This window comes from Condylura cristata, unplaced genomic scaffold, assembly GCF_000260355.1.
Source record: "Condylura cristata isolate star-nosed mole 26May11 unplaced genomic scaffold, ConCri1.0 scaffold00011, whole genome shotgun sequence".
NCBI lineage: Eukaryota > Metazoa > Chordata > Mammalia > Eulipotyphla > Talpidae > Condylura > Condylura cristata.
Window position 1 is genome coordinate 22,261,974 of NW_004567112.1, and position 12,780 is coordinate 22,274,753.

General features: G+C 40.0%; 1 protein-coding gene across 1 annotated transcript; it reads right to left on the bottom strand.

The window, feature by feature from the left end:
• Positions 1–4,233: 4,233 nt before the first annotated feature.
• Positions 4,234–12,308, bottom strand: SLC35G1 (solute carrier family 35, member G1). Its single transcript, XM_004680610.2, has 3 exons — positions 12,131–12,308; positions 7,543–7,723; positions 4,234–5,665 (listed from the first exon to the last, which is right to left on the bottom strand). The coding sequence occupies exons 1-3, from the start codon at positions 12,306–12,308 to the stop codon at positions 4,927–4,929; spliced, it is 1,098 nt and encodes a 365-aa protein (XP_004680667.1). The 3' UTR covers positions 4,234–4,926.
• Positions 12,309–12,780: the final 472 nt, after the last annotated feature.

Below are 12,780 nucleotides of genomic sequence, written 5' to 3' on the forward strand. Positions count from 1 at the left end.
TAATAAATATTTATTGGTACATCTCTAAGACGTTAGAGTTGTTTATTATAAGTTAGCATAATTACTCTGAGATTACAGGAGGATTATCTGGAGGAAAGGGAATGAGGGGTATGCTGGGAATATAATAGATTTTCTGGGAAGTCACAGTAACCAAGTACTTGGGAACTGACTGATATGCAGAACAATGTCTAATTTATTAATACATAAAAGAGGAATATAACAATTCAGGGAACCAGATGCTTAATCTTTTGTTTCATCTATTATCTTCTGCACTTAATGTACATGAGATTCCAAATTATAATCACATGGATACTTGATAACATGGATAAACAAAAAATAAGGGCTGGTGATTTTATAAGTTGTAGTGTTCAGTTGCAAGAAGACTTAGCTACTTAATTATTAGGCCATGTCTTTGAAAATGGAGATCAGGAGTCAATTGTGTTACATTACAGCATGACAGAGGACACACGAAATCCAGGATAAACCTAGATCTTTCTAGGGCACCAAAGGTTTGAGGTATGAAGTTAAATAATTGAACTAGTAATTAAAAGTATTATCATGCAAATTGAAATAGTAATCAAAAATTTTCTCCCTGGTAAAAGCACTCCCACCTTTAGGCATCTATCCGTGGCATATTGGAAAGGTCAAAGTCTTCAGTCAAGTATCACAGCTTCATTTATGAGTGAGAGCATTGGAATTTACAACGAAGGTGACCCTAGTCAACCTTTCTGAACTTCAGTTTTCCAGTCACTTCATCTTCCTGTATTGGCAAGGACTAAGTAAGACAAAGATCCAGAAGCTCTGAGCCTCCATGGGCCATATTCAGTTTAAGTTTTAGTTTCTTTTCTAAGTAAAAATAATTTAATGTTACTGTGGAAAGGCAGATACTTTGTTTAGGGCTTGGCAGTGCTTTCTGTGGATTGGATTTCTGTGGCACATTTGCTGTGTTCCCTTAACACCAGATATGTCTGCTCCTTACCCTCTTGCTAGAAAGTCCTACTACCAGTTTCCAGGAGTTGATGAATTGTGCCAATGTTCATGGGTCCTCTGTGAACTGATTTTCCAAGTCCCATGCCAAACCTAGCATCTAAATATGTTAAAACTTGGACTGGTCTTTTTTGTGGATCACAGAGTCCCATGTAGGACATCTTGAATATGAAAGTTACATTGAATATGGAAGTTATATTAGGTATGCTGAAAGGGACCCAAGGCACCATCATGTGCTTAGGGAGGGGGCGGGGCGCGGCTTCTGTCCAAACTCCTTATGCCCAATCTAGATACTGATTACCAGGTTCTAGTGCCCCATGCTGGTCATGGTTCTATATACCAATGAGAGGCCAATGTGTTATCAGGTACATCTGGTTCTCTTCCCACTAGACCCTCAAGTTATATACTTCTTAGGTGAATAGGAAGGGATTAAAGAGTCATGCTGAGTGCAGAGAATGCGCTCTTTACAGAGAACTAAGCTCATCCCCCCCCAGTCAGAGACAAGTATAATACAGAGAGCCAGAGCTGAAGCCAGAACTGAAAAGGTGACACAATCTAGATATAAGATAAAAGGACTAAGGACTATAAACCCTCGGTTGCCCTAAATGGCAGACTAGCCAGGAAGTGAGAGCTGGGCCACAGTGCGATTCTGTGTTAGCAAGGAGGTTCATGATGTAGAAAACTGTTCCTATAGTACCTGGTAAGAATGCTTGAGGTTAGGACCAGACAAGACATCATTTTGAAGAGTGAGTGCTGAACTCTATAGTATTAACCACAGTTCAGACTTAGTGTTTTGTAGCATGGGTTGGGCAAGTAATATTCTATTTAACAAATGGTGAAAACAAGTTTAAGGACCTTAAGTGAGTTGCCCAGCTATAAAGTGATAAAACCACAACCAGATGTTCAGATTCTTAATTCAGTGCTTTATTTGTTCTTTCAAGGTAGACTAATGTAGGTGGGAGAAGCTGGAGACAGTGGGAGAAACAGAAGTTTAAGCTGACCTTTTGGAGGCTGACTTAGAAGATAAGAACAGAGTAGGGAAAACAGAGGAATGACTCTTGGTAAATGAGAGTTGGTGGGAAAACTGATCTGGTAATTGAATATGGTGGGACATGCAGGGATAGGGTTAGAAAGTGGGACTAAGGCCAGAGGAATAATTTGAATGTGACATGTGGTTTCATGGGAACCTAAGTAACAATAAAGTAGGGCTTTAGATAGATGGTCTGACACAGTGGTATAAGAAACTCAATTGGAATATTTTACCGTGGTTAAATGAATTAGGATCTTGTTATGAAATTTACTTATTAAGTGACAAGTCTTGTACAAAATGATAATAGTCAAAAAGACAAGGAAAGGAGGAGTCCAGAAGACATTAAGAGCACAGGCAGTTCAGGACTTAGTGACAGATTAGCCATTAGAACAAAAGGTACAGACTTGTAAGCTACACCAAGCTCTGGAGGTCAAGAGACTATAGCCTCCTGCAACAGATTAGGGCCTTTAGACTTAGAGAGTGAATTTAATATTACAGTATCAAAGGGACAGAGAAACAGTTCAAAACTTGAGGTGATGTCACAGCTGAATGGACAGAGTTCAGTCTCCTTTATAAAGTGGTCTTCAAGCACATGGATAAAACGAAATGTTATATTAAATAAAACATTTGCTATAGCATAAAAATCAAAACATAACTTTTTCATATTAATTTTATTAGTAGTTATAAAATAAAACAATTTATGAAAATAGTTTTCTCCTCAAGATAGACACTACAATTTTTGCAAAATATACACCCCCATACTAGTTACAATACATATGCTTGTATATACCTTGAACATTAAAAAAAGCATTTAAGAATCACACCCTGTAAAAGTTGGGGGAAGAAACATTTTGTGACATTCAAGTACTTAAACCACACTGTTGAAATAAAACATGTCACTAGTATATAGGCCAAAAGAATTTAACTTTCAAGGTCCCATAGGTTCTCTTAGTGTATAAAGTAACAAACTGGGAGAAGGGTACCTGAGAGTTAATTTACCTTAGATAGCTCCTCAGTGGTTTACTTTTCATACTTTGTCATGGAAATAAAGGAGGGGGAAAGGCCATGGAAACCATCTCAGTCAGGTCTTCTCTCTGGAGTCTTTGTCTACAGAGCAAGAGAATTTGTAGCCAGTGAACTCTAAAATGCTCCAATTCGATGGTTACCTAAAATACTTGCAAAACAATGCTTTTGCAACTCTCAACCCTAATATTGTGGATTAGGATGATGATAGAGATGACGCCCCTACATAGACTTCATTTAAGAATCTTCAAGTGGGAAGCCTTTGGGAAGATCAGCAAACCAAACATTCGTTCTTGGAACTATTGGAAAAGATCCTTTCTCACTCAGGCATAAACCTCAGAAGCCAAGTTCCTTCTTATTTTGGAAGAGCTGTGATGAGAAGATGGTGAAAAACCCTATCATCTTTCAAATCTGTCGGCTTAAAATAATATTAGATAGGAGGGTCTAACACAGTAAGAGTTGGAGGTTATTATAGCTTCACCAGTAAAGGAATCACCACGACAAGAGGGTCATTTGTATTACTTTCTGTTTAACTTCCCAAGCTTTCCTAAATATTAAATTTTCCCTTTAAATGCAAAGTATTGGCATGAAGTCCAGATATAAAGTGTGTTTTTGAGTTCTTATGCTAGTAAAATGGTACAATACTGACATTTAATATCACACCGATATAAAAAATTAACTGATTTTTTTTTCAAGAAACTACAAAAGTCAATCAACAAATGATGCACAGGTCTTTACATTTAACATATAACATAAAGCATTATTACATGTAACTTATAAGGGGAAAAGACTATAAAAATAATTTTAATTAGGTTACTGTACTTTAAAAAGCTATTTAAAAAATATATATGTATATATATATTTCAAAGTCCTCTAAGTATTTGGTTTAGAGGGTATAAGAGGTATCTATTAGGAAAAACCATAAGAAACAACAGTGTTTGTAAGTTAAAAAGGTAAAATCTCAGCAATTTCATATGGTTCAACCTAATAAAACCCTGAGAAAATCTTATTTGGCATCACACTATAAATTCAAGAAGAATTTATAGGAAGTCATATTTTTAGTGAGGGGAAAACACTTCAGGATGGAAATGTGCATGCTAGTCATGCCAAGACTTCTCTTGTGATTTGAAGACCTGAAATCTTAGAAAGTTAAGAAAAATTTAGTATGGTTTCAAAAAACAGGGCAATTAAAATTATAGAATGAAAGCTATAGTTGCTAATAAAATGCCACCTAAACAGAAAACTATTAGCCAAATTTGGTGCTTTGAAATTTTCTTTGAAGTTTACATATAAAAATTCCAGCATTAAAATGAAAAGGCACAAATGAGTTAAAAGAATGATAATCATTTATAAAAGCCTTGATAATAAGGCCACCTCATTTGTATTATTAACACCATTAAGTAGGCACCTATTATACTAAGTTTTAGCTTTGGCCTCCTAAATGGAATTACATTTCAAATGAATTATCAACATACTAATTATAGCAGCTTTATTACCAGTAAGTTCCCTAGCATCTGCACTAACTAAAACAATATCTGGAATTTCTTTCTCACCTTTACTCCATCAGTACCAAAAAACACTTTAAAAGTCACATAGAATAGTCCTAATTTTTTTTCAACTAATGAGTTGTCCTCTTGCCAGTCCCATAACAACAAAAACCCAAAACCTGGACAAAAAAATAGCTGATTAAGAAAAAAAAAATTGTTGGACTCAACTGGCTATTTCTATTAACTGAAGACATAGCATATTCAAAATGGGTACTCAATTTACGAACCTCATTCTGTATCATCAGTGGAGTAAACTCATCCTTTCTAGGTGTGTGTGTCTGTGATGGTTTCTGAACTGGGTGACGGTGTATTTGAAGACAGCATTTTGGCGAGGATGCCTCACTTGGAACTCTGGCACCATTTTCGAATGGCTGCTCCAGTACTACTAGCTAGTACGCAGAGAGCGCCCCCCACTGTCCACCACGTGGGCACATCATTAAAGAAAATAATCTGAAAGATGAAAGCAAAGACCACGTCCATCGTCTTCATTATCGCTACTGGTCCGGCTTTTTCTATTTGAATGGCTTTGGTGAGAAACACCTGACCCCCCAAACCAAACAGCCCAATCAAAATGAGAAATAGTCTGTCCAACCCACAGTACGGCAGACTCCATTCTCCTAATATAAAGAGGACAATGACACACTCGATGAGGCCAAGTATTACGTAATACCAAATGCTCAAAAAATAGTCCACAGATTTCCCCATTTTTCTTAGTATAATGAGAGTCGAGGCACCGAACACTGCATGTCCAATGGCTGCGAACGTGCCCTTCAGGTGAACGGAATAGTTTTCTTCCATCCCAGTAGTATTAGAACCAAACAAAAATGGCGGTCTTACGATGAGGATCACTCCTGTGATTGCGAATGTGGTGAAGAGAGCATCCCACAGGCTGTATTTTTCCTTAAGAAATATCCAAGCAAATATAGATGTAAACACTGGACTGCTGAACGTGATGACCGTGGTGTCTGCAAGCGACGTAGACTGCAACGCATAGTAGAGGAGGATCATGGCCGTAGACCCCAGGACGCCTCGGACGAGTAGGAGGAGTCGCTGACCTTTGGGGCCTATAAACCCAGTTCTGTCAATTCAAGTAAAGGATGCATATTCAGTGGCATTGGCTTGTGCTCTTAAATTATAAGTCTGAATTAAACATCATTTTAGAATTCCCAAGTATTGAAAAATAAGGAAATAGTAAATGATACCCATAATGGAATATAATGCACCTTTAAAAAATGTCTTCGGTTTAGCTACTGACAATAATGAGAGGACTATAGCAGTATAATTATAGTTCAGTAATATACATATTATTTCCCACATATGTATATATTTATAAGAAAGACAAAAGGGAAATATAATAAGTGTTAACTGTTTGTTAACTGTGTTTGTACAATAGGCAGACAAGTAAGTAACTTTCCTTCTTTATTTTCCCCAAATTTTCTGTAGTGAAAATGTGTCTTTACAATAAATATAAATTTCAAGATTTAGCTACTACTGATCATGGCTATGTAAATTTTCTATCTTTACTTTTTCTGTAAAAGCTGAACTAGTGTTAAGATTTATTTTAATTATTAAATGTGAGATAATCTTTTAATGTTCTCACTGAAAAAGAAATAAAATACATTGGGAAAGAACAGATTTATAATAATGACTACTCAAATTTTTGCAAACTGCATATTTACTAAGGAGGGTAAGTGTTAAATTCCTGGCTAGCATAGCTAACTGATCTGGGCCAGAGCTGGACCTTTTTAGGGCCATATCTAGGCCTACGTGCAAGCCCCATGGTCTTAGGAGTTAGCAATGAAAGTGGGTTCACCTTTGGTTCATACTTTGAGACATTAAGAATTTTCAATAATGGAAAAACATAAAATGGTTTAAAATAGATTACTGTCAAGGATTTAAGAAAATTCTTCTAGTGTCTTCTCTCTACCAATGCTTCACTTATAAAAGAGGGAAGATGATCATGGTAACATCAGTGGTCTGTTGCCACCCTTAGACATTTCTAAGGTCTCACAGTCATTTCCTAAAATGTTGTAATTTTTCCAAACTTAGACAGGAATTTCTTACTTTTCCCAAAAAATCCTTGGGATACAGAGTGAACCTTTTTTAAGTGAATCAGCTCATTATTATAGATGAAAGGGGACTTTGGTGGCAAGCAACAGAAGAGTTTATGCATCTTTGCCCCCAAAGAGAAAGTCAGGCAGCTAACAGAGACCCAACGAGTCTCTTCTCCCCAGGTTCTACTAACACAGAGGTGTGTAGAGGCCATCACATACCCTATAAAATTTTAACCTGGCATGTGGTTAGGGATGGGGTCCACATGAGGTGGAAAAGTGGCTGGGGTGGAGGGAGAACAGTAAGAATGAAAAATAAAAATAGTTTTCATGTACTGATACATTCTACACAAAACACTCCAAACTGTAAGTTTCATTGGCCCTGACAACACCATGAGGACAAAGAATATCATCCCTTCTAATCCACAACTGAGGAAAGGTGTTAAAAGACCTTCTTTAACATTACCTTTTACTTTCCAAATCACCTTGGAGAAAAACCTAAATATTACCGTAAACTTCTGAGCATACTAATGAGAGTTCAGCCTTATTATATAAAGAAACTGTGGACATTGGGAGGCACTACTACTTCCTCTTGGCTACTTACTTTTTCCTTCCAAGGAAACAAGGTGGGACATTACATACAAAGAAAATTTTGTTCTCCAATGGGGGGTGGTGAATATCTGAATCTTTTTCTCTCCTTGTTGAGCATGGTGGTTTGTGTTTATAAGAATCTTCAGTGGGTGGATCTATGTGATTTTTTCATTAATCAGAGCCTAAGACTTTAAGAATTGGGAAATCTATGTGTGGGATAAGGCAGATAATGTGGAGCAAACAATTAAGGCGGGCCAAAAGACTTACAAAATATTTATTAGTATCTTCTACTTTGTGGCTAAGAAATACTTACTTTCTGTATATTAAGCAAGGGATAATGACTAGCATTTGGAACACACATCGAAATCCGCTAATTTCTACAGCATGGACATCTTGCACTTTTTTAACAAATAAAGAGCCCACTGAGAAAAGGAAGGCAGACAATAATGTGTAAAACAAGCCAAGTCCAGGACAGGGTGTTTTCTTCTTGGCTTCTGAAAAAGATTAAATTCTGGTTAGTCCTCATTTCCAAGTATATGATTTATCATTTTCACTAAGAAATTGAGAAAAATGGAACAGTGTTAATGGCCAAACAGGTTACAAGTCCTACCTCCTATGCAGGTCCACTCTCTGGACCTGAACCGCTTTTCTCACCAAGAAGAAGCATTGATGAAGGAAACACTTGAAGCCTGTAGTCTTTTTAAATGTAGTTTTGCCTTGAAAATGTCTTTCCTTTGGCTCATTAAAGAATCATCCTTTGTTTATAAGTCAAAAAGAAGTAAAGGTTTATGAAGGTAGGAAGAGAAATCTTTAAAACACACTTGCCAAGATGCTAGAGAAAAATGCTTCCAAATGATTTTGTTTTATACTATCTTACTGGTGAACTGGGCTTTGCAGGGAAGAGTGTTCTCTTCAGGAAAAACAATTTATAACTGTTATGTGGCTACTTGATTACCTGACTTCTACAAGCCTGTGAACACCAGGGTTCAGACCACAGCTGTCTTGTTCATATGTGGTACTTGGAAGACCCTGAATTCTTTTCCAAATGAAAGAATATGGGAGAAACTCATTGAAAGATGCAGGTTTGACACCACTGGCAATTGGCACAATCCAGGGAGGCTTCTGTTTTGTTATTTTGAACAATTAATCAAATCTTTAATTTTCTCTGGTTTATGACTTTTCTTTCAGTTAGAGCATAAATTCTTTGACGGCAGCCACTGGTCATTTACCTCTCTGATCCTGATGTGGTTTTATTTTTTAAAATTAGAACTGTCATTTGAGGCCAACTTTGTGGTTTTATGTGAACCAAATTTTTGCTTTCTCCATGTCATAAAGTATTCAACCTATTAATGATAGTGTATGAACATGAAGCTGTGTTCAGCCACTTCCTGCCTCAGTTGATGGAGACAGAAGTAGACCCTGCTTTTATCTCACTCAGAGAACAAAATGGAGCAGAATAAACAGAGAACTTCCTAAAAGATAGGCCAGGCACTGAGAATGTGTATATATTTTGAAACTAGCACAAAACCAAAGAAGATAGTAAGGCATAAGGACCCTACTGGTCCTTACAAGTTAAGAGCACGGTGGAGCTGAAAGATATGTGGACACATGCAATTTGCAGTAAAACCAGGACTGTCATTCCAATCCAGGAATTTGTCATTCGCTACTCCGCTATGAAATGGTTTTGCATGATTTTTTTTAATGCCCTTCTCTGAAAAATGCAAATACTAGTAATGCATTTCAAGATTCTCATGTTAGCCAGATACCTTTGCCTATTAGCCCTTTGATGCTGAACAGTCTTTGTGAGATTTTCTACAGTCTGTGCTTTGTAATATAACAGATGCCATTCTGGTCAGAGACCTCAGCATCTTCCTGTTCTAGGTTCACAGCTGAAGAGAATGATTTGAAGCTAGAAGCTATCATGTAATAGGTGATATATTATAGATGCCAGAATATTCCATGTTCTGTTCTGTACTCATACCCTTAGTTACTGCAAAAACAAACTGCACACCCACTCAGCCCATGAAAAGTTAAGTCTTAGAAGACTTCCAAGTTGAGCACCACAAAATACATGTCTTGGCTGTGGTTAGCCTTAGAGTTGAGCTTCTGAAATTTCAGAATTCAGGTCCAAGTAAAATAGTTTTCTTAAAAGAAACCCCACCCATACATAGAACCTACACCCCTAGAACAGAACAGAAAGGGAAGGTCAGGGACAGAAAACATCTCCTTGGTCTTTATTTCAAGTGTCTTCTCCAATTTAAACTTTTAAAATTCCCTCAAGTTTTATCTCAACATGATATTTTTTTTAAGATTTATTTTATTTATGCATACAGAACTGGGGTACAGGCCAGATGTGCAGGGGCGGTAAAAGGGTTCACCAGAGACACAGTGGGGAGCAGAACAGGCAGACTGACGAAGTACACGCAAAAGGGAGCAGCAGGCCATACCGGAGAGATCTTCTGTGCCACATGGGTCACCTGGGCCAGGGATCAAACTCACACTGAAGCAGCTGCACTAGCTTGCAGTGCTGTGCCCTAACCCACTGCACCACCAGGGAGGACCCCTTAACATGATATTTTAACTCTTTTAAAACTTAATTTCACACTCTTGACTGTGATGATCTTTTTCCTTAAAACATACACCACTCTCATATTTTCTTGCCTACAAGCACTTAAAATCCATGCTTCCTGATTATGAAATTATTAGTAAGGCTAGCCAAACTTGCTTATTTATTGAGGGTCTGGGGACTGTATTACTTCAGGCAAACCTCAATCTCTTAGGAAATAATAATTTTGATTCTTTTTGTTAATGGAGATGAACAAGAAAGCAGCATGATACATACTTGCTTATGTAATATGTTTTCATGTTCCTATTCTATTACAAGCTTATCTAATAATAATTTGGCAACTCTAAATAATTCAAATTAAGTAAGTGGTTACAGTGTAATCTCCCGACTTAAAAGAAAATGGAAAAATTGCTCGGTTTTGCTATTCTTTGTTTTAAATTGGTGATTCACAACCTGGTTGGGAATTAGAATCACCTAAGAAACTTAAAACTTCTGTTCTCATGCTCTGCCCCAGATGGGCTTCTTGCTACAGAATTTCTTAACTGTATAAAGCTCCACTGTTTAAGAATCACTGCTACTCAAGAAAACCCACTCCTTCCAGGTGGAGACAAGGCGCATATCTAAGATAGCTTTTCTTTATTTCAGTCTAAGATCTATACGGTCCCTGAAAAAAAAAAAAGTATCTTCTGATAGCTATACTGTGAAGGTTATCCAGGAATGTAAGAAAGTGGGTAACAGTTTCAGTGTGAAATAGACTTTGTTGAGATAACCAGCTAGATTCAGGCTAAAATGATACTGTAAGAAAGTTTCAATGACAACAACACAATTATCTAAAATGTTTTCTATGGCAATCTTGTTTTTGGAATTACTTTACAAGTAACTGTCTTTTGGGCTTCTTTTTGGACTAGAATTTGGCTTTGGAATATTATCTGCTAACTGTCTTTGAAGTTAAAAGACACCACTAGATCCTTTTTCCGTTCAATTACTCATACTGGCTTGTCACTTTGTCACATGCTGCCTATGTATACAATACTGGCCTTCAGTTCACAAATAGGGGAAATGTTAGCGTTTTTTGAGGATTAACTCTGTGTTCCACCAGAATGACATTTAGTCATAGAATAAGATGAGAAACTGACTTCTTCAGAAGTTGCCTATCTGGTCAAATCAGTTTGGGGTAATCCCTGCTGTGGAGGCACCAGCCCAAGCAGAAAGTATTAAGAAGGCGGATTTAGGACAAAAACGGGGCAAGAATTACCTCTCTGGGATTGTCTCTAAATTGGAAAAGTTCATCCAGGGAGAAGGGAAAAGTAGGGTGGAGTATGAGGTATAGGCATCCCGATCACAACTTAGGGGAGGTGACCAGAGGTGCATATAACTTTGTCTTGAAAGGAGATCTGCCTACTCTCCTTCCCAGGAAACAGTTCCAGGTGGGTGGTGGAATTCAAGCAGGAATACGCCTGCTAAAGCAGCACTCTCTAATCAGTAGAAGAGCCCTGAGATGGGTCTCTGGCAAGCTGGTATCCTAACTCTGATGTTGCCCAGACCTGTGCACCAGTGTTTTGCTCACACAGGCCAGGACTTGGGGAAACCATCCCCAGTATACCCCCTCAACACCCCTCTCCCCCCTATTAACACATATCCTCACCTTCACCTGGGCATCTCTCCTTATTTATCAAAAAACTAGGTTGAAAAAGACCCATGGGTTTTCACATCGGGTTCCTTGGGAATGATTCCTGGAACCTCTTAATGTATAAAAATTGTGCCTTAGTTGCTAAAAGGTCCTCATAACCCAAAAATGGTTAGGAACCTGTGGCCCATCTCCATTCTGACTTCACAAGATTCTAAGCCTCTGGACCAAACATTTTCTAGAGTTCTTGCCTTTTAGCTTCCTCTTTGAGGAACACTGTTTATCACCGGCCTCAGTTGTCATGGTTGGCGTCCTCCCAGCCTCAACAGGCTTGAGAATGGCCTCTCTAGCTGAACATACCCCAACCCCCCCCCCCCACACCCCAACCTCAGACTGGGTGCACTGACAGTAATCTGACTCCACGGTCCTACCATAACACTTTAATTACATGAACCATTTTAGAATTCTAGAAAGGCTCCAAACACAGAAACTTTCTCCTGTGTGTGCGCCAGCGGGGGCGTATTTGGCTTCGGCTTTGCAACCCCCCCAGGTGACAGCGGCAGGATTTTCCCGAGCTTCGGACAGGGTGGGTTTGGGGAGCGCGATCTGCACTGAGTCCCCAGCCCACGGTGGCTGGACACCAAGCACTGGCACCCTCCCGGCCCCCCTGGGGCGAGACCCGCTCTCGGGTCCGCACCCCGCACTCACCCTGCTGCGCGCACGAACCGCACGGCGAGGAGCGGCACAGCCAGCACCTAGTGGGGGCAGCAGTCCCCCCTGCCTCGGCTGCCGCCGGCTCCTCCGGTGCGCCCGAGGGCTCACCGTCCGTCAGCGGCAGCTCTGGTTCCTGCGGCTCGGCGGCCCCGGCGCTGTCCAGGGGCCGCATGGCGCGGCCAGCGCTCTCCCGGTGGCCGCCGGGCGTCTGGCGCCCGCAGCAGCGGCTCCGCTGCCGGGTTCTTCCGGCCCGCGGCGGCTGCGAGGCGCATGCGTGCGCGGCTCTCCACACCCCCGCCCCTCGTCCCAGGGGAATGCGCTAGTCCTCCCCTGGCCTCTTACCTTCAGATCCCGCAGCCTCCTGCGTAGCGGGGCGCCCACCCCCTTCTAGGTCGGGCTGCAGAGCCCATAGTGCCCCGGAGACGTCCTTCCCGCTGCTGCGATCCAACTATGCTAGCCAGTGGTTTGGAGTCATCTTTCCTAAAGCACACTAGACTCCTTTCTGCCCTTGCAAAGAGAGGGAGGGACGCTGCAGGTCCTGTGGCCTTCTCATGTGGCTGGAGGTTAGGAGGGTGTATACTCATTTACAGGCATGGCTGTGCCTTCAGTACCCCTGTGGTGCCCTGGAGACCTTGCAAGCCCCG

What these genes read in the sequence shown, in the direction of transcription:
- SLC35G1 (XM_004680610.2), bottom strand. Translation starts at nt 12,308, where the DNA reads ATGCGGCCCCTGGACAGCGCCGGGGCCGCCGAGCCGCAGGAACCAGAG. An exon ending in CGGTTCGTGCGCGCAGCAGG is followed by an intron (nt 7,724 to 12,130) that starts GTGAGTGCGGGG and finishes AATCTTTTTCAG; the next exon opens with AAGCCAAGAAGAAAACACCC. An exon ending in CCTTGCTTAATATACAGAAA is followed by an intron (nt 5,666 to 7,542) that starts GTAAGTATTTCT and finishes TTGAATTGACAG; the next exon opens with AACTGGGTTTATAGGCCCCA.